The following is a 22493-nucleotide window of genomic DNA, read 5'->3' on the forward strand; positions in this document are numbered from 1 at the left end:
GGCCACGCGGCCGCTCAGGGATCGAGTGGCAAATCAAAGTCTCTATCGCAGGTTTGCAGATTGGGCCTGACCTCGAGCGCGCGACATTAATTACAGCCTGTCGCGCCCGCGCTGGCCTTCTGTGAACACGTGTGGGCCTAATTCTCAAAGCATTTTCTGTTTTTGAGTGGTTGATGCTTATTCCCGTTTTCGGTATGCCTTTCACCTGGCTACCGAGGTCTGATTCCCAAATAATTTTCTATGATAGTTACGCCCAGGGCTCTAAAAATCTGTGCTTAGCATAGTGTGCCAACCGACTTGTATTTTGTGGTGTTTGTCATTGCAACCAGATAAATGATACAAGTAACATCATACCTACAAGAAGTCAGGACTATTGGCTTTGTCAATGGTTGTTAGTTGCATAAGATAATTCAGCAGCAACAATGGCTTGTATATAATATTGAAAAAACTTCCACTTAAAGCCTTGGTGACACCACGACAACAATGTTGCTGCTCCTGAGTTTCAAAAGGAGAAGGGAAATCCAGAGAGAAAATGACTCTCTTTAAAGGATTTCCCTTCCCCTACAATGCTGACCTGGCAGGACATCAGGCCGTAACTTTGGCACTAGTGAGAAGTGAGCAGTGTGAGCACATGCGCATCGATGTGGCAGCTGTCACTGCAGTCTGGATAAAAACGGACCACCTGTGCCAGGGCCCAAAACAAAGCCCGATAGAGACGCGTTTCGAGGCCCCCTTTGAAAAACTGCTGGTGCTCAGCACCGGTGAGACCCGGCCCTCTTATAGCCTGTCTACGGCATGCCTCTCAACTGGCTATCAAGGTCTGATTCATAAAGCATTTTCTCTGAGTAGTTGAGTCTTACTCCTGTCTTTAGTATGCTCACAATTTGCTATCAAGGTCTGATTCACAATGCGTCTTCAATGAGTAGTTGATTCTTACTCCTGTATTCGGGAATGCCTTTCACCTGGCTACCAAGGTCTGATTCCCAAAGTTTTCTATGATTAGTTAAAAAGTACTCCTGTCTTCCTTTCCACCGGGATATCAAGGTCTGCTTCTCAAAGATTTTTCTATAAGTAATTGAATCTTACTCCTGATTTCGGTATGCATTCCACCTGTCTATCAAGGTCTGTTTCACAAAGCGTTTTCTATGGGTTGTTGAGTCTTACTCCTTTTTTTTCAGTATGCCTCACGCGTGGCTATGTTGGCCTAGTTTACAAAGCATTATATATACAAGTAGTATCTTATTCTAGGCCTGAGAGTGACTTCCTCATGACTTTCCAAGTGTAGCATATTCCAGCAGTGCTTGAATCTCTAGGTTTTTGCTGCGGAGGGTTTTGCAGTGTTATATTAATGTTGTTTAATAGAGCCCCTGGAATCACGTCATACATGTCAGGCAGTTTGTTGCATTCTGTAAGTGTACATAACTCATTACATTAGTGATGTGTCATCAAATATAGCCATTTTCTTTCCCAAATTTGCCCCAGGCTTTGTGTAGTTATGTGAAAAGGGGAGTTGTAATATAACTATGCCACAACTGCCTATTTACATTTATGAAGTAAGCTGATCTTTAGGTTGTTTAATGGATATCAGAGGTATCTCCTATCATTTGTAAAATTGTTCTGAAGAACACGCGCAATGAAAGACCCAAAATACCATTTCGACTTAGATATCGTTAAAGTAGTGTAGAAGATAAACTATTCTCTTTACCCAACCCTGTGTGCTAAAAAATCAGTCAGTAGGCACCCTGCAATGTTGCTTTAGCTGAAGAATTCTGCTGGGGTTTTAAAATGTATTGTGACATCATTTACTGGATAACCTTTTTCAGAGTATACTTAGAATGAGCACATCACTCTTTTTGTGACTGTTTTGTAACTATTGTTAGAACCTTTTAATAGATTTCAGCTTTCATTTAGTCACTTTTATGCCACGGTCAATAATACTTTGTATTATTTTCTACTAACAGTATAGGGTCAAGATTCCTTTCATACAGATATTATTGATTTGCAAACCTTTATTTATTTATTTATTATTACATTTATTAAGCGCGCAGCTACCCGGAGGTTTCCCGGCGCTAGAGCAAACTGATCAGAGATAGAAGGGAGGGACATTAGTTGTTGAAAAGCCAGGTCTTTATTCCCTTACGGAATTTCAGAAAGCATGATTCCGTGCGCAAGGACTGAGGAAGAGAATTCCATAAGGATGGGGCCAACAGAGCAAACGAGCGGCCACCCATTTTAGCTCTGTTGATGCGCGGAATTTTAAATTTGTTATGCGATGAGGACCTAAGTGTGCGGGGGGGAACATATTGCTGAACTAGAGCAGCAAGATAGCGCGGGGCTCTATCAGTCATGATTTTATGCATGTAGCAGAGTGCTTTAAAGTGCACTCTGCTTTCAATGCGCAACCAGTGCAGGTTCCGCCTGTGGTGGGTGACCGAGGATCTGGCAGGCAGGTGACAGATGAGGCGGACTGCCATATTCTGAACCACCTGGTATTTTCTGGTTACCTCTTTGGCAGCACCTAAGAGCAGGATGTTCCCATAGTCCAGGCGCGAGATGACAAGGGCCTGGACGACGGTCCTCAAGGTGTCTGTAGGCAGCATCCAAGTGATCTTTCTCAGCCACCTGATGATGGTCGTACAGGTGGCTGCAACTTTCACAACATGATGTTTAAAGGTAAGTTGGTTGTCGAAGATTACACCGAGATTGCGAGCAGACACTGATGGAGTGGGTAGAGTACCCATCTCCGGAGGCCAGTGGTGTGGGCCCCATAGAGAGGTGTCGGGGCCAAACAGGAGCAGCTCTGTTTTATCCCCGTTAAGCTTCAGTTTGTGCTTTAACATCCAGTCCGATATATGCTTCAGTCCAATTTGGAGAGAGGAGGAAGGGAGGTTTTTATTAGTAGATAGGGAATAGATGACTTGAGTGTCATCGGCGTAGGAGTAAATTGTGAGGCCAGCCTGTTCAGCCAGGAACGCAAGAGGCCTTACGTAAAGGTTGAAAAAAAGGGGACTCAGGATGGAACCCTGGGGAACACCGTGAGAGGAAGGGAGGGTGGATGAGGCAGAAGAAGAGGAAAAAACCTGAAACGTGCGGTCAGATAAAAAGTTAGCAATCCAGGCCAGGGCGGTGCCACCGACACCTACTCCCTCCAGGGTGGATAATAAGATGGAATGGGAGACGGTGTCAAAAGCGGCACTCAAGTCAAGCAAGATGAGTGCCACCGTCTCGCCATTATCCACTTGGCGTCTGATGGTTTCTGACACGCCAAGGAGGGTAGTTTCCGTGGAGAAACCAGCCCTGAACCCGGATTGAGAGCAGTGGAGAAAATTGGTGGATTCAACAAAAGAACTAAGTAAAGAATTCACATGTTTCTCCAAAATCTTGGAGAAGCAAGAAAGCAGTGAAATAGGGCGAAAGTTGGAAGGATTGTTGGGGTCCGCATTGGCCTTCTTTAATAATGGAACCACCATAGCGTGCTTCCATCCTTTAGGGACAGTCGCTTCTACCAGGGAGGAGTTGAGGACATCCAAAATGATGTGGAGTGGAACTGGGTCGAGGGAGCACAGAACTTGAGGGGGGAGAGGGTCAAGGGGAGAACCAGATTTGATGTTCTGGAGGTACTTTTTTAGAAGTGCGGGGGAAATGGGATCCCAGGAAAGCAGTTGGGAAGTGATAGGCAGGGAGCAGATAGGGGTATCCAGGGGAGGGTTGTCGGGATTTTGAGCGATGTGAGTAGGGGTGTCAGGAGTGGAATTAAAGATGGCATAGATTTTATCTATCTTTTCCCGGAAAAAATTGGCTAGAGCATTACACTGTGCAGTGTCTAGACAGGGATCTTTAGGAACTGAGGAAGCACCTGAGAGCTCCTTGACAATTTTAAACAGGGCCTTAGGCCTGTTTTGAGCCGTAAGTATGGTGTTGTTGGCAAAGTTAGCTCTAGCGGTGTCACATGCCATGTGGTAAGATTTAAGAGCGGACCTATAGTTGGCTTTGTGCTCAGGGTTATATTTGGCACGCCAAATACGTTCTAGCTTTTTGCAGTTCGATTTTTCAAGGCGTAAGGAGTCATTAAACCAGGGAGCCGGGGGGTGATGAATTTGAGTTTTATTTTTTTGGGTAGGGAGGCAGGAATCCAGAGCTGTAGTTAGCCATGAACTAATGGCAGGTAGCTCTTTGATCGTTATATTGGAAACAGACGAGGTGGAGTTGACCAGAAGAGAATTTAATCTGTCTAGATCTAGTCGTTTCCAGTTCCTGCTAGCTTTGTGGGGAAGGTCTGGCCTGGGAGTATCAGCTACACATGTTTTAATGGAGAAATTAACTAAAAAATGGTATGACCAGAGAACAGGGGTAGAGGATTGATAAGAAATGCTCGTCAAATTGGAAATGATAGGGTCTAAAAGGTTACCGGCCTTGTGAGTAGGGTCGGAGTTACGGAGATGCAGGTCAAGAGCTTCAAGATCCTGTAGGAGGCGTTTAGCAATAGCGCACGAGACAGAATTAAAATGAATATTCAAATCCCCAATAATAGTAAAATTGGTAGATTGTGCTAACAAAGGAGAAATGAGCTCGGGAAGTGCAGCAGCCCAACCGCTCGCTGACCCCGGTGGGCGGTAAATCAGGATACCTGTAAAGGTAAATTGGGGGGAGAGAGTTAATTTAAACAGGCCCGCCTCACAGTTAGGGAAGTCAAGGTCTTCCCATTTACAGAAGAACTCTCTTTTGAAAATCACAGCAATTCCTCCGCCGTCTTTAAGTGCTCGGTTTCTCCCTACGTAGGTATATTCATTGGGGAGAGCCATGGCGATATCTGGGCCAGAGCTATCGTTAAGCCATGTTTCGGTCACGAACAGAATATATTAATTGGAATACACTATAAAGGGGAATTTCAGTCCCCCCCTTATGCAAATCTTCCAAAAGAAAAATACAGCAACTAAATTGAGTGGAGCAACACAGTAACATCATGAGACCAGTTTTGTTAGATATACAAAAAAAACTGACACATGAATATTATTAAAGTCACAGGAACACTGTTAACCCCTTCACTGCGGCGGCTATTCCGCCGCATTGCTAAGGGGGCAGGGCGGAAGAGCGGCAGGCGCTTGCTGGTGACTGAACCGCTCCGTCACCAGCCGCGGTTGCGCTGTGCTCATGACGGAGCGGTTCCATCACGGCCCCGTCCGCTCAATAGAACGTTCAGCGCAGGCGCGGAATTCGTGCAGGCGTTCCGAGCGGGCCGTGACAGAACCGCTCCGTCATCAGCACAGCGCGACCGCGGCTGATGACGGAGTGGTTCCGTCACCAGCATGGGAGGGGTTAAACTATATTTAAAATACAACTCAGTAGTTAAGGCTTATAACCTCAGGCTTATAACCTTGTCATAGGGCAAATCATCTGAGCTATTACTTGTTTGTCGAGGGAGTCTGGTAGTCTTCTCGATCTTCCTGGCATATTGCTGGGGGGACATTTTCTCCAAAAAGAGGCAATTAGACCAACTCGTAGATGATGGATGTCTGTCTTTACTACAAACTCTGTAGCCTGTAGCATGAGAGTATCATTAATTTTCGTACAAAGTAACAGCTGTTACAGAGAGTATATTTTTTTATGATGATGATGATTATTATCATCATTACTATTCCTAGTAGGTCTACTAATACTTATACTTTGTGCGTGTGGAGTATATGTCCTCACCACTCTTTTAGTCCTTTCTTTTGCTTCAAAGGAAGTGACAGGAGAGTTACAAAAGTGAACGGGGGAGAATCCCTTGATGTTTAAGTTAAGATGTTTAAATTGCAGGATGAAACTCAATCACACAGGTATGTATCTATCCTGACTGCTGGAAGTAATTAATTCCTATCTAAACAAGCATTTACAATGCAACGGTCTCGCCTTTGCCAAAGTTAGAGCTATTGGCATTGTAAATGACAAAATGTTTATTTATGTGTTGGTTTTGAAAACAGATAAATAAATGGCTTTGTCATTTATAATGTCAATACCTTAATCTCGCTCAAACGCGAGATCTATTGCATTTGCACCCACAGAGAGCCCCCCCCCCCCACACACACACAGAGCTACACACACAGAGTCTGAAACGCACACACAGAGAGACCCACACACACAAGTCAAGAATTAGTGATTTGTAAGTTAATAATGAGAACCTGTAAACCGGTGTTACCGTGGTAGCGCAGGTTGAACTGTCCAAGGCTTCTTGGTGGGGAGGTAGATGCAAAGTTTACACAGGCAACAGACTAAAAAAAACATTCAGCAACCCCAATAAACGATTGTCCAGTAAAATACTTGCTTTTATGAAAAAAATATATGTATGGACATAAAGTGAAGTATGGCTGGGGGCGACAGAGAGCCTGACGGAATATGGCTGCGCCTTAGTGCTGCTCTGCCGGTCAAGGTATAAAAATCCGTCATATATCCTGCTTACATTGCCACCATCCAGTGGAACAAAGAAAATGACTGGGCTGCACTAGTACAGAGGAACGTTTTGCTAAGACTTGAGTTACTCTCCGAGCCAGTTATGCGTTATTATTGGCAGCCACATTTATTCCTCAAGATGGCGGCTCCTGTGGGACAGTAGCAGACGTCAAATGTTGTGCAACTACGAGATCGGCTGAGGGCTTGATGGAGCTGCTTTCCTGTGGTCTGCTGTCGGATGAAAAGGGTACCCTTGCATCGCCTCATCCCTTGAAGAGGCACGATAAGGTGCCGCTGTTGGGTTGAACTCGCTCTGCTGATCCGTGCGGTTGACGGGTAATGCTGTGCGGCGCGGGGCTGTCCTCTATCTCACACATCCTTGAGAGCCGGCCGCACAGCTCGATTGCCCTGAAGTTGCAGATGTGAATGCGCATTCCTTATCAAACAGTCCCCCAATTAGAATATATAAACCCACTGAAAGCCAAATACACGTTGAGGAAAGACGTAAGAATATAGTGCATACAAGTTTAGGAAATATAATAAAGCGTCCACGGAAACTCTAAATATAAACAGGATGTCCCAGAATCACGTAGCAAGAAACGCGACTCAAATTCCGCGTATCATTTTACTGTGTGGTAACAAACTCACACCGTGCAGGTTGAACTGTGCTGATAAACTCACAAAGCCTCTGGGTCTTCAACCCCCTCTTATTTTACACACTTGTAAATTCCTGGCCTCTAACTGCATAGTATTACCAAAGCACAACTGAAACTTTATTACAAAACATGGCAAGCAGAGAAGTTAAGGCGAATATAGCATTTAGGCAACCTTTCAAGTTGAATGTTTTAGAATGCATTGACACCTTGCTTCTAAAAGACTACCAAGTAGCCGCCATCCAAACTGGAATGGTGTGCAACGTCCCAACAGTTACTAACTGTGGTTCAATCGGAGCCTGCGCTGGCAGAATAAAGAGAATTGTTGCCTGATCGGTATCAGCAGTAGGAGATGCAAATGTGGCTTTATTGCGGTTGCACGTATGGGTGAAGTTTGAAGAGCAATCTGGAATGTTTGTACCGGAGTTAAAAAAAGTATAAGACGGACTATCCCTGTGTATGCCGTTGCCCTCTGATAGGCGGTGGCACTGGTCCCGGTGTTACGGAGCAGGATGCCCGCCACTGCCATACTACATTGTGGTGTTGCGGCGTCACTATTAACTGAGCGGTCCCGCTGAAGATCAGTCATCAGTGACAACTGGGTGGCTGTGGACAGGAACGGGGACCGCTGCTGCGGGAGCTGTGGTATCCGGATACATGTGTAGCGCCTTTCGACCGGCTCTGTGGGGGCGCCTGATACACCATACCGAGAGGAGCCGATGGTGCTACCGCTGCTATTGACATTTGCCTAGAACAACATGGTCATACGCTTGCGGTCTTGATTTTTAGTGCCAATCCACTGGATTTATTTAACCTTCACTATGCCACAACTGTTGCTGCTGGTGGGCGAGGAATCATTGTTGCTGCATTGTTAGCTGCTCGCCTGACAACCTGCAAGTACTGTTAAGCACGTATGCGTTTCTCTTTCATGCTTGGGGCTAACGAGGTGGCGTGGAGCCTGTCATATAGCTCCCCCATGGTGAATACTGTACCAAGTGGATGTTCCGGTGACTGTTGACGGGCGTAAGGGGCCCCTATGAGAGCTTGCGGTGCTGCTGTGAGACAGGGGATTGTATCTCACCCCACGGCCGGATTACAATCCTGTGTGAGGCTTGGTTACTCGCTTGGTTACTATTACGACACTGCAGGACCGTGTATGCAATAATTTACAGTGTCAGACTTTACCAGATTGCCCGCCTACTATCTTATTCTTCAGGCTGTGGTGAGTCGCAACATTGGTAATAGCGCATAGACAATTGCACAGTGGTCATTTATCTGCAGTGTTTCATCACCAGTGTGAGCGCCGGTGCGGGTGACCTGCTCTGCTCTTCTGGCTCCAGGAGTGGTGCTTCCGCGACACACTCACGAACGGCGGACACCATGGGCAAAACGCCCAGGAGTTTGTAGAGTCCCCGCCGGGCCGCCGCGCTGCCTGCGACGACCCGGAAGCTGTTGGGCAGCCAGCCAATCGCAGCGCGGCCCCAACCGGAAGTCCCGCCACCATCGCGGCGCGAGAGGGAAGCCACTGTCCGAGGAGCCCCGAGGGCTCCTGATCGAGTCCCGGTCCCGAGATGGGGGACCGGGTGAAGAGCGGCCGGGAGCATGGGGAAGGCGGGGCTCTCATGTGGTGAGAGAGCCCCGCAAAGCGCTACCGCCGCCCGAGAGCCAGAACCGCCGCCGAGCACCGCCAGAACAGGTGAGTGTGTTGAGGGAGAGGAGGGGTGAGTGGGGGTGGGGTGTACGCGCGTGTGTCTGTTGGAGTGTGTCTGTGCGTGCGTGCGTGCGTCTGTCTGCGCGTGTGTCTGTTTAAGGGGGGGTGCGTGTGTGTGTATGCAGTGTGTGTATGTGCGCATGCGTGTGGGAGCCTTTCTGTGCATGGGATTATGAGGCACGGCGACGTGCGCGCTCACGAGCTACAATCTCCGGCAGGAGAAGCTCGTGAGAGTCTGCTGTCCACATTCCCCTGAAAGTGATTGCGTAAGTTGTCTCGCCCTAGACGCAAAAGCTTCGCCTTTGCTTCGTCTAGGCGAGACCTAAAAATGAAAGGCTATAGAACTTAAAAGACAGGTCGCTATTCCAAGCGTTTTTCCATATAGGCAGGGCTCGAATCAAGGATAGACGCCTTCTACTCACTATTTTCAGAGGGTAGACGCCATCTACTCTGCTGCAAAGTTGGATGTTTTCAGCGAAGTGCCACATTCCTTCTTACTTCTCCTGCAATTCACAGAAATATGCTGGACCCGTCCCGGTGGAATTTTCCAAAACCAGGACACTTTCAGCAGTGCCTGTACGTTGCTTGCTTTTGTTCTGAGCAGCAGCGTGCAGGCAGGGAAGGAGCTTATCAGATTCCAGCTTAACCCATAACAAAAGCTGCAGTAAAGGGGCCATTAGGCCTCTTTTTTTTGGAGTATCCTTGCTGGGAGTCTCACACCTAGATGCAAAGGAGGGGAAACAAGGCTCACATCTTATCACCTCACAAGTACTCAAAGAGCAATGTTTTTGACTGTGTTCAGTGCCTGCATATAAGAGATATGCATACACTGTAAAAATGTCAGAAGTGTTGGTCGCCCCAGTAATTACAAAAATAATTTAAATACCACTATTTTGTTGTGTTTCTTTAGAGAGATATAGCACTATATTTGTGCTAAAGCGCTATAAAGAAATAAAACAAAATAGTGCCAGGTGCTTGTCTGCACGGTGCAATAATCGTGAACGGCAGCATGCACAACGCAAGTGGGCACTGCTTCCTTTCTGCCACTCAAGCAGGTTTTTACTCGAGTGGCAGCTTCCTCAAGGGGTACTGACTGTTTCTCAACGCGAGCAGTCACGAACATGCATGACCACTCTCAAACATACATGACCACTCGCAATGAGAAATCTGACCGCCCGCTTTGAGATCTTGCAGGGAGGTTGATTTTCCACGCTCGCGCTCGTCAACTTGATGTTGAAAATCTCGAACGAGGAAAAACCTCGCCGGGAGGGGGATTTTCCTCGCTCACTAACTTGACGTTAACAAAGGCGAGCGAGGAAAAAAACCTCCACTCTGCTACGCGAAGCAGAGTTTTTCGGAACTCCGTGAGCTCCGCGTATCGCGGAATGCCTAAAACTCAGCAAACTGCGCGAGCGGAGTTCACCTCCCAGACTTGCGCTACTCATCACAATGCAGGGTGTCAGTGCTTTACATCACACATACTGATTATACATTGAAAATATATCATGTGTGTACATCAATATAAGGGAAATGTTACATAAGACAGTGAGGGTTACAAGGTGTAGGAGCCACATGTCCTTCATACCTTACTGAGCTATATTAGAAGGATTACAATATATGAACTGCAAGTACAAAAGGATCTCTGTCTTAAAAGCAGTAACCCACTTACCTATTTACATAAAATAAAAATCTGCCATCTGCGTGTTACTTATTGTGCTTTGTTGGAGACATTACACCTCTATGCTACTTTGATTCAAAACTAGGACTAGGCAAAACACAGATCTCGCCAGCAAATATTTTATCCTCCAGAGTTATTTTACCCTTATTATTATTATTCCCTGAGCTTTAACTGGCCCACAAAGATGTCTGCAGCAGGTGCCTTAACCCCATAAGATATTTTAAAATACAGACATTGCAACAATTAAGCAGAGCCGATTTACTGCCATGTTTCTCCTTGTTGACATTTTCTTTCTGGCAGGGTTTGAAAAACATAAATGTTTAAGTTGAGGCCTAGATTTCGCATCCGGGTTGCATCGATATTTTGGTACAACCCCAATGCAAAATCTATTTTATTAAATATTATAATGTGCTCAAATGTACTCATTATAAGCCTGCTAAACATATGTGAGGTCGTTAGAACTGATGTCACTTCCTGTGAGGTCAAGGATTGTGATGCCACTTTCTCTGATGCCACATGTGATGTCACGTGTGGTAATGTCACGTACGGTGATGTCACACCCATTCTGCCTAACTTGGTGAGTCCCCCTCTTCTTTTTTTAGGAAATGAGCCCCACATATAGGTAGTTCACAAACTTCACAGATGGCTTGAAAACTAAATGAAATAAATTCCTAAGACTGTATACTTAACGCAAGGCAAGCTGCGGCCCGTGCAGGTAAGAACGGTGGGGCCGGGTTGGGGGAGGGGGGGATTTTGACAGTTGAATAAGAGGGAAATTTAATAAATTATTTAATTTTCCCTCGTTGTCATTTGTGGAAATCCCCCTGGCCCCACCTCTCTTACCTGCACGGGCCGCAGCTGCGTAAGGCGTGTAACTACATAATATGCTTGTGAAAATTAATGTTTTGTATTTGCAAAAACTGAATTTACACACATAAATTGATTTACTTGCACACACATATGGTATTATGTCAATGGTGTGCACATCGTATTACAGAGGTGCGAAGTGGCCCTTCCAAGGCAGAAATGTCATACAAAATTGGTGAACACGCTCAGATTCACACATTTGTGGTTGGTCATAGCATTTTCTTTCACAGTCCTCCTCCATCGTTGATAAATGAGAGGTTAACTTCTGTGGATGGCAGAAGTACATTAAATAACCCCCAACGTCAAGGATAGAAAACACTTCCAGAATTGGTGAGGATGTACATGAAGGAGTTTCTTCACGGGGAAAAATACTCCACACTCTGAATAAATGTACACCATATGCATTTACACCTGTGAATACTATTGGAAAACTGGGACTATTGAGATTTTCCAAGCACATTACTGGACTTATTTGAGAATTAAAGACAATGAATAAATATATAGAAGTATATGTACAAACCTTTCCATGCCTGGGGTCCTCCATTTCTTACGCCATTAAACTTGGTTTCCTTAATGGTTTTTAAAAGCCTCATTTCAGTTCTGACTTGTTTCAGCTGCTTTTGTTCAATTCGTAAAATAATACATTGAAAGGATCCCAAGGCTGAAGTCTGAGCATGCATAATTTAAGTTGTGCACAGAGTTTCAACATGGCCCGGGGTGTAATGTTAAATCTGTGCCAGGAGCACTGTTACTTTGTATCCATCAAAGTAACAGATGTTCTTTGTGTGATATTTCATGCTGAGATTATTTTACAATGGATGGTTATCAAGCAAAAAATATGTGAAATAATATCAGTTAAGAACTATTTTATTTGTATTTAATGCATGGGTTGAAAATATAGTTCTCCTGAAATTGGACTCCACAGACGTAGACTAAAATTGATCTATGTGAAATAATGTTGCTTGCACAATAAAACTTGTTCCTCTGAATATAGCAGGAAAATTTCGCTAAATCCGTGTATAATGATTAATTTTAGGAAAATTAGATGCAGAAGCTTTATATGTATTTAATTTGAATTGGTGAAAACGGGGAAATATAATGGATACTGTTGGAAAGTAGGATCTGCTTCTATGGTTACCCCCACTTTTTGCTTCATGTAATGCTGTTTCTGACTAGTCTGACTGGGATCCTGCTAATAAGGACCCCAGTCTCTGTGCTTTCTCCCCTAAATTGGTTTGGTAAGTACTTGGATACTTCCCAGATTGGACACTGGTGTAACCTTATCAGTCCCTTTTATATGGTACTAAGGGCATAGGTACACCTAGGGTCCCCCATGGGCTGAAGCATGTATTATGCCACCCATGGGAGGCAACTCATTTGGAACTACAGACCTGCCATTGCTGCCTGTGTAAGTTGGGGCTAACATCACTAACAAAAGGTATAGGTTTGCCTATATCTAGTTCACAGCACTTAAAGCCTATAAGTCACCCCTAAGGCAGGCCTTACAATCCTGAAGGCAGGGTGCTTGGTTCTAAGTGTGAGGGTGCCCCTGCATGAGCAGGACACCCCTACATCCTACGGAGTCCATTCTCCTGGGTTGGTAGTAAGACAGCCATTTAACATATAGAGGGGCACTGCGCCATTACTCGATGACCATCTCAAAATTGGCTGTAACGAATCCTATCATGTTTGGTATCAAACATTTTGGAATCATACCCCCACCCCACACCGTAAACGGTGTGAGAGGTATGATTCCATGCACCGTAAAGCTCCTTTGGGAGGCCCTCTGTGCCGGTACCAGTCTTCCAGACCCGAACAGCAAGCTAGAGCCGCTGCCGGCCAGAGACACGTTTCTGTCCTCCTGCTGGTGAGCCAAGCTCGGACAGGAGAAGGCAGAACAACAGGTATCCTGTCACAGGGAAGTGTGACCACCTCCCAGACAGGGCTTAGTGTATTGTGGCAGGATGGTGTCGCTTACCAATGCCACATAGTCTCCGTGCAGGGCACACTTGGTGCTCTCCATGCATAAATTAGTTCAAACCAGTTCAGGGAGCTGTTGGCTTCCTCTCTGGCACAAAACTGGACAAACGACAGGGGAGTGTTCTCCCCCTTGTCCAACCCCTCCTTAGGGAGGGACCCCTGAATTGTCTCAACCCTTTCCTTAGGGTATTTAAGGGCCTACCTGTGGGTGGGTCCCTAGATTCTTTGTGGGACAAGATTCATTTCAGACACCACTTCTTATTCAACTGTCTAGGCACTCTGGACTTTGCTCTGGGCATCAAGGCTGCAACACGGAGGACTCCTTCTGCTCCTAATTTCGTTGCCCTGCTCATCTGCTGAAATGTCCGTGCCTGTGCACCATACATAAACTCTCCAAGGCCCATAGGCATCCAAGACACCTGAAGGAATCTCCCTTGAAGTGAAGGAGTCCCTTCCCTGCATCTGCAGGCACTGCAACTAAGCTGACGGGTCTGCTGATCCTGGGTTCCCACGGACTCCGAAAGGCTCAGCAACAGTGGTGATGGTTCTTCACATCGCTCGAGGCCTGCCCTGTCCTTTCACCAAGTTTGAGGCCAGTATCCCTCGTCGGAGCTGTAGGAACCGAACCCCTGTGCACCGTTTTGACTTGCAGTTGCAAAGGCTTGTTGGCTTCCTTCCCTCAAGACATTCGGGCTCCAAGTAGCCCCAACGTCACACATCTCCAGTGACTAAGATATCCGTCCTCACCACATCACTTGCACGTGGGCCTGCATCTTTGGTTAGCTGCTTGAGGTCCTCTTGCGACTCCAGTGCCTCTGGCCTGTGGGTCCTCTTGAGGGTCATCTTTGAATTTATTGGGCTCCCCTGATTGCTTGGGGCTTGCCCTGACTCCCCTGCTTGTGGTGAGTCTCCTGGATCTTGCTGGTCCTGACATTGTACCTTCTTCAACTTCCACGTTGGTTTCAATTTAGAAGGCTTGTTGGTGCTCCCGCCAGACACCGACCCCCTCAACTCTCGGCGTCCGACATGGGACAGCTCTTGTATGGTTCCTGATCTTCCACAGCGTCACCTGGTCCACAGCTGCAGTTTCAAGGTCAGGGTCAGCTCTCCTTCAGCACTCAACATCGCTGGGCATTCGTCTTTCGTGCCTCCTGGTCACCCCTGAGTGGTATAGTCTCTGTTCCCTCTGCTTGCAGGTTCTTCACATCTTGAATCCACCTTTGGGTTCCACCGGACACTTTCACCTTCTCCAGCAGTGGCATCTTTCTTTAGTCCTCTGTTGAGTTTGACTGCGGTTTCCGACACCACTTCACACCTATGCACCCGGCTTCCCTAGTGCAGGTATCCTCGTTCCTAACGTATCCACTGGTGGGGTCTCTCTCCAACCTTCTTTCTTCCACGGGGTTTCTTCAGGGTCCACTGGGAAGGGTAATTCGTTAAAATTGCAACTGCGACTTTCCGACTGACTTGCATTGATCCTGAGGTCCTGTTCCCACTGCACACGGCCTCAGTGGGCTCCTGGTTACTTGGGTGGTTTCTTTGGTCCCGGGCACTTCTACATCTTCTGGGTATAGTCTTGACTTGAGTCGTGGTTCGCATACCACTATTTTAGTATATGGGTTGGTCTCCCACTGTGTATTTCGTGCTGCTTACCTGCACTGTGTATATCTCCCGCTAGGAGGTATCTGTATGTGTTAGTGAGTGTCTTATAATAAATACATATTTTTATAAATACAATGTGCGGTTCTTTTTTACTTAATCTACACCTATAAGATTATGTTCTGGTAAAACAAGCTGCTTTACATTCCTTCTGGACTAAGCCTGAAGGCTGCTCTCCACAGCTACCACTTAGAGAGCTTTCCAAGGTTGTCTAAGACCACTAAAATCACCATAATGGTTGTCTGCATTGGTGCAAGGTGTCCACTTAAAAAGTGTACACCACATACCAAGCCTGCTTCTCACAGATACAAAATGATGGATGTCATGTCTTTTTTTTTTCTTCCTGAAAAGTTCGATAAACCTGAATCTATATTTGTACTGTTTAAGGTTGATGATAGACTTCTGTCAAGCCATATACATGTTTTATAACTGAGTATCAAACTCAGTTTGTCTGATTTTATTCTTGTTTATGAGAAAATGTGCAAGCTTTGTCTGATTTTCGCAAGTGAACGATTGTGTTATTCATCATATTTCCTTTATTTCGGTTCAACAGAACCATAAAAGGTACAGTGTAAAAAACAATTCATAAGAAATACAACAAAACATGCAAATTCATTAGAAAAATTACCCTAGTAAATACAAGCTCGTTGTGGGAATTACAGTCCAACAAAGCAAATCTCATATTTTAAAATCCATAAAACTAAAATTAATAAAAGTTAACAAAAAAAGCACCCCAAGCTTAATAGATTTCTTTTTTAATATCTTTGAAGGAACTACTGCTTTCTGGTATGCCAGAAATTGATGTGAGTGATTGGATGAGGAATACAGAATATACCAGCGGTTATGAAAGAGATGACCCGGTTATTCAGGTAAGAACTGGAGAGGTGAAAATAAAATATAATAAGCAGGCGCTTCGGAAATGCAACCATGTGCTACTGCTGTTCCGATTTAGACAGCATTAGCATTGGCGTCTCTTTTCAGTATGTTTTCATAAAGCTTTTTTGATTTTTTAATCAAATGATTTTATTTTTCGCTGTTTAATGTGGTTGTTGGGGCTATACTGTGATTTCTGTATTCAGGTTTTGTGCACTTATGCAGCTGCTGTTCTCGGCCACCTTGTATCAGTGGTATAGGGAATTAACCTTCGGCTATCTCCTGCCCCAACTAGGCATTTCTATTATTGATGATTGAAAGTTACTCAAGATGGAGGCCTAGTTCCATCAGAGACTGAACTGGTGTAGATAACAGGCAGGTTAATGGAATCCAGTGTCCGGCTTGATGACCTCATTGGCTGAGTCTAGCAATATTGATGACTAACACTGTCATTTTTTCATATTATATTCTTGAGTTGGGGGCCTGTAGCATCCATTATTCGCCTCGGCAGCTTTCTCCAATTCTTAATTATATCATCACCTTACTCGGAGAAACATACTCTGAAGACGTAATCACCCAAATTCTCAATTGATATGCCTAAATGTGCGAAAGGCGCCCCATATTTGTCTAAATGTGTCAATAATTATATTTCTAATCCAGGCAGCCTAAAAGACAAATGAAACACAAGGCCGTGTCCACATTGACACCACGGGTATTTGTAAAGCGAAGATCTGTACTTATGACTGAACTCCTCAGATGTTGCTGCCGGGTGGCACTGGTAGTCCCCACGTGGGTGCTCTGTATTCTGTGGCAGAATGTCACCGTGAACAGCTGCAATGAGAAATGTCAAACCTAAGACTTTGGGATTTATATTTATTAGGAAGGGATACTCTGACATGTGTATGCTGGGCACAGATCCGCTCATTTTGTATATTTCAAGTGTTATTTGCCCGAATACCAACCTTTTTCTGTTTTTTTGGAAAATAGAACGTCCACTTCATCTGTTTGCGTTTTTTAAAACTACATTTGAGCATCCTCTTAAGTCAGAGCTGTGTGACTCCATAGGCTTCTTGTACTGTTGTCATCTGAGCTTAGTTAATTAAAGGTATATAAACTTACATTTTTGAACATGCTAAGAATATGCCCACCTTTTCATTTCACAAGTCATCCTTACTGCACATCCACTTTTAGTACAGTGGTGAGAAATGATTTAAGCAATTGAGGGGTTAAATCTGTTAATGCTAAGGCGAGAGTTTCAGAAGTTGTCCATGCATGTCCAGCTTCAATAGAAACAAGCATTGGCAAAGGCAATAGGTCTGGCGTCGTCCACCAGCCTTTTAGAAATTCTTGCTTAGTCTTGACTTTTGCAAAACTTTGTTTGGAATGATACCAGACATATGTAAATCTAAAAAAAACATTGATTTCAGGCAAACATATTTTTTGGGCTTCAAAAAGCACACTTGACCATAGTATTCCCTGGCATTGAAGGATACTGCTTTGTGTGTGGATGTGCTCCCTGTGTGAAGGGAAGCATAATAAAATTAATAGTTAAGTCAGCCACTGTCCTTTATGCATGCTCGAGTGGGTTGGAGGAAAAATGTGAATGACCCCAACCACAGACAAATGGAGTGTGGCAAAAAAACCTATAAGTAACTAAGCCAATCGCACAAGTTTAGTAAAATCATATGGTCTTGATTAGCACATTGTTGTGCCATTGGGTGCCGGCTTCTTTTCTTTGAGAAATAAAGAGGGAAAGAAAGAAAAAGGAAGGAAGGGAAGAAAAAATGAAGACAAAGAATGAAAACAGGGTAAGAAAGAAAGAAAGATGGCAAGAAAGGAAGAAGGAAGACAACAATAAAGGAAAGAAAGAAGGCAGACTAGAAAGATGAAAGGAAAGAAAGAAGGAAGGTAAGATAGAAAGAAGGATAGAAGAATTGAAAGCAAGAAAATAGAAAAATGGAATGAAAGCAAGCAAGGAAAGAAGGAAAAAAAGCAAGGAAAAAGAAAGCAGGAAAGGAGAAAAGAAGGAATAAAGAAGGCAGGAAAGAATTAAAGAGAAAAGGGAAGCAAGAAAAGTAAAAAAAGAAAAAGGATGTCTAGAAAGAAGAAAAAGGAAATAAAGAAGGAATGACACATGCATTAAAAGAGCAAGAAAGACAGAATAAAAAAAACGGAATGAAAAAGAAAGAATAAAATAACAAAAAAGGATAGAATGAAAGTTGGAAAGAGAAAGAAGAAAGGAAAGAGGAAAATAAAAAAAAAGTGTTGCAAGTGCTGTAAATTAAACACGATAATGCTGGTTTTCTTTCTGAGCACAGTTTATTAACAGAGCCACTGGTAAAATCGAGCCCAGAATGACCTGTTTTGAAGAATTGCCTGCTTATTATTTCACACGTATAATACCTAATCTTTCAACAATTCAATACAGAACAGTTTCAAAAGAACAGAATCTGATATGCTGTGAAATACCAGCAGTCAGTTAAAGGATTCTTCGAAAGGAATTTACAACAGCATTGGCCAGAGACTGGAGCTTATGTAGTGTGGAATGTGACTTGTGCCATCACCTGGCTTACTGGTATAAAGTGTCTTGCTTTCACATCAAACTCTAAACACAAAGAGAACATCGAAGTAATAAATTAGAACAAAAACATTGGCAGAGAAGGGAACTAGCTTTGTGTGCGGTATGTTCTTTTTGATAGAGCAAAATGCAGTCATCCAAAGTGAAGTTATTCAGTGGCTGAAGTGGGCTGCCCCCCTGCCCCATTCCGTAGTGGGCGGAAGCAAAGTATGAATGACACACAAATAGACCAATGGGTGAAGACAGCTGGCTGAAATCCCCTTTAAATAAGTATATTGTGCGTATATATATTTTTTAAATCAAAAGGTCTTGGCTAACATCGGAGCTAAAAATGTGGCGGTTGTGGTAGAACTGCTGAACTGTGTTCACACATACCAGCTTTCTCAGAAACTTCTTTCAGTTGTCTCTTTTTCAGCTGCTCTGCTCAAAGGAAAATGTAACTTGCTGAAACAGTAGTGAAGAAAATTACGTTGTCTGAGCGAAAATTGAAGAAAACTGAAATGCATCGTTTTTAATCCGCATTTGTTTTTAGTCTAACATGATATACCATTCTCTTTTTTTCCCTAGTGGTTCTGGGAAGTTGTCCAAGAAATAACTCCTGAAGAGCGAATTTTGCTGCTACAGTTTGTTACTGGAAGGTGAGGAATAAATTGTATCCACGTTTCTGACTAAATGGTCGTGTACCTGATTCTTAGGTATACTTTTGTGAAGTTGCTTTAGTGGGATATGAGGAATGTCAAAATTACTATTTTTATAACACAAAATATTTCAGTGTGTCAGTAGTGCATGCGTTATTTTTTCTTTTAATTCAGTTAATAGCAAACGGGTGAAATTGGTTGGATTTAACAGCAGTGTGATGCAGGAATAAATATCTCACAAACTTTAAATTAACCGGAAATACTTCTAAAATATTTACTGTTCATATGTTACGAACCAAAGATGGATACATCTTCAAATGTCATAGATGAAGGTCATGTACACAAATCCTCTAACAGTTATTTTAAGAATTCATACACCAATGCCTTCAACCAGATAGTGGGTTTACATGCAGAGGTCTGTGTGCACAGTTTTTCTGCTTGTCTCGCAATCACAATCTGTCCCACAAGAAACACTTTTTGTGATCAAGCAGGTCCCAGGGCGTTGGATTTGTCTCTAGCTTTCGGTTAGTTTTGAAATACGAACCATCTTACCTTTGATTTGAAATAGCGTATGCGAAAAGTGGCGTATTTGAAATGGAGTGGTTGTGAAGCTTACTTTATTTTATGCAGTTTTATATAGCGCAAACTTGACCCGAATCAGTTATCAGAGCGCTTTACATAGAACCAGTTGCATTACATGAGGACACATTCATTTTTGTTAGTCAAGGGGAGATTAAGTGATGTGCCCAGAATCACAGGATGTTCCGAGTCATTGCCGAGACACAAATCCAGTTCCCCAGATTCGAGTTTGACCGCCCTAGCCATTAGGCCAACTCCTCCCCCGTTTAAATATGTTCTCATTGTTCATTTTTGTGTCTAAGCTTCTAATATATTGAATCATGTAGTTGTTTTGAACACCTAGCATATGGAGGAGCAGCCTGACATTTTTCCATCCCAGTGCGGTTATAAGGATTTTTTAGTGGTTGCAGGCAAGACATGTAAATGATAGAAAATGCAGCCGGACTCCTAAAGATCACCTCCATAACTCTGACATTGTTGCATGAGCTGGGGTCCAATACAGCAGGAGCAACCAAAGGTAGTCTGGGGCTTCTGTTCCACCCCTCAGCAGACCATAAGCTCACTGACCAAACAGGAATTTGGCCAACCATTGGGTCAGCTGTTGCTTGTTCTTTGCCTCCATGGTTCTTCATTTGGCCACTCATCTAAACCCCTGTTGTCCTGATTAGTCTAAATATTGTGCATCTGAACAGAGTGACTAAATAAACCTTTTCATTGAAACGCTTTTTGATGAACGCATCTTAATGAAGGAAAAAGAACAATTATTAAAAGTATCCGTTTATTAGTTCCAGGTTTCAATTCTACTTCTTGCCACACCTTCCTTAAGCCTTCTTATGTTCTTGTTATAATTTTTAATATCTTCATCTTCTCCATTTTTTCCCTTTCTCTTTCCTTATTTTCAATCTTCTGTTCATTTTCCCTAGTCTCTCTCTAGGGTACCTGTTTGCATCTGTTATCCCCTCTTCCATCATTTAGTCTTTTTCAATTTTTTTTCTTTTTCTTTGCATCAACTCTCTCTCCACTTTTCTGTGACTCCACGTTAGGTCCTTCCCTGGCTTTTCTTCCATTGTTTCTCACTGTCTTACTCCCTATACTCGCCCTGGTTCTCTCCCCCTTGCATCCCATCTTTTTTTCTCTATTCTTGAGTCTCGCCACTGGCGTTCTTGTTTCTTCTTCCTCCGCTTGTCTTCTTTAAACTACGGCCCTTCAGTGTCACACCGTGGCCACAGATCTTTTCCCAAATGATGTTGTATGTCTTTATTGTAAGCCAATTTAAGAGATCCCCAAACTGATAATTAACAGGAGACTGCCTAGGCATAGTTCTAGAGCAAGCAATAATTATTGTTAGCACTATAGCTGCTTTCTAAGTGTCAACGAGTATTTTCTTTTTTCTTTTCTTTTTTTTTTTTTTTGATTTATACGAAAGTTATGAAAAGCGCATAAGCATGGCTGAAAACGTGTTTAAATGCTATCTCAGAAGATGCATACACGTTACAAGAAATGACGATTGAGCACCAGTTCCTTCCTTACTTTTAATTCTAAAGTTCTAAATAGAATAAATGAATATAAAAAAAACTGAGCTGTATAATATCACCGTGAGTTTCTAACTGGTGCTGTAAAATCACCCCCAGCCATCCGTTTCATCTCTTGCTCCAGCTACCGCCTCGAAAATAGATGTCCGAAGTTCATGGGACAATAAAGATTGTATATAGTACACAAACAGCGTTTTTCTCTGTCTGCCATTGCCATTGGATCCCCATTCATCGATCTGTGGCATAGTTTAGGTACTTTGTTATTGTGAAATACTCCTCTCGACTATCCAATTTAGATAACCTTGAACATTTCCTCCCAAGTGCGGTTGAGATCTAACATATATAGCATCGACAAGATAAAACAAGTCCCATCTCTGCCTCACGGTCCATAAAATAACAAAATTTCAAAGTACATTTCACAATTGGATTTCCTTTCCCACACAGAAGACAAGCCAGGCCTGTGCTTCAGTAGCTAAATTATAGCAGGGCTGCTTCCTTCTAGGAAATTCAAGGCTCCGAGGCTAAATAGGATGTACAAGCATCTTTATGGGGAAATTCTCGCGCGAGTAGGGCTGCGGGCTAATGTGTGCAAGAAGATCCGCATAATCTGTTACAGGGCATTAACTGTTTAGTGAAAACACATCAGTGGTATTCATTTTCTTTTTTTCCTTGTCCAGTGCATTTCTTAATTGCTTCCAGATGCTGTTCAGAGAGGTAAAAGAGATACATGCGAGTGGCCATATCAGTTGTAGTTTCAGATTATCATGGCATGCTTTCTAATTTTCATTGGCCACATCTTTCCTTGTTGAGCACACAAAGGCCTGGTCATCTCTTTTCCTGTGAGGTACATCATAGCATTTCATAGGGCTCTCCTGGCACCAGGGCATAAGTCCCAAAAAAAAGTAGTGGGGGGACTAACCTAGTTGGGCAGTATGCAAGTGACATGGCACGTGACATGACGACGTGTGACATCATGACACAACAGCGCATGACATTACATGTGGCATCACAGGAATTGACATCATAGGAAGTGGCATCACAAGCCACAACTTTATTACAAATGTTTGATGTAAAGTGCTCTGACTTTCTGCTTTGGGACGAGTAGCTCTATATATGAAAACATAGTGGTACTTAAATTATTTCAATGCCTCCTCAGTGTTGTAAGCGCTATATAAATTACATTTATTTTGTGAAAATACTGGGAGAGACCAACACATCTGGCATTCTTACAGTGCATGCATATTTAGTAAACAGAGCCTGAACAAAGTGAAAAGCTGCCCTCTTAAGTATCTGTGAAGTGCCAACCTTTGTTTCCCCTC

General features: G+C 43.7%; 1 protein-coding gene across 2 annotated transcripts in view; it reads left to right on the plus strand.

Moving 5' to 3' along the window:
* The window catches only part of HACE1 (HECT domain and ankyrin repeat containing E3 ubiquitin protein ligase 1), a 285154-nt gene that overhangs the window by 200487 nt on the left and 62174 nt on the right, over positions 1–22493 (plus strand). For both annotated transcript variants that reach the window (XM_086926665.1, XM_086926666.1), the window contains exons 21-22: positions 15745–15843; positions 18993–19063. In XM_086926665.1, the coding sequence (XP_086782791.1) occupies positions 15745–15843; positions 18993–19063 (170 nt within the window). The remainder of the gene's footprint in view (positions 1–15744; positions 15844–18992; positions 19064–22493) is intronic.

The sequence above is a fragment of the Lissotriton vulgaris genome, chromosome 6, assembly GCF_964263255.1.
Source record: "Lissotriton vulgaris chromosome 6, aLisVul1.2, whole genome shotgun sequence".
Taxonomy (NCBI): domain Eukaryota; kingdom Metazoa; phylum Chordata; class Amphibia; order Caudata; family Salamandridae; genus Lissotriton; species Lissotriton vulgaris.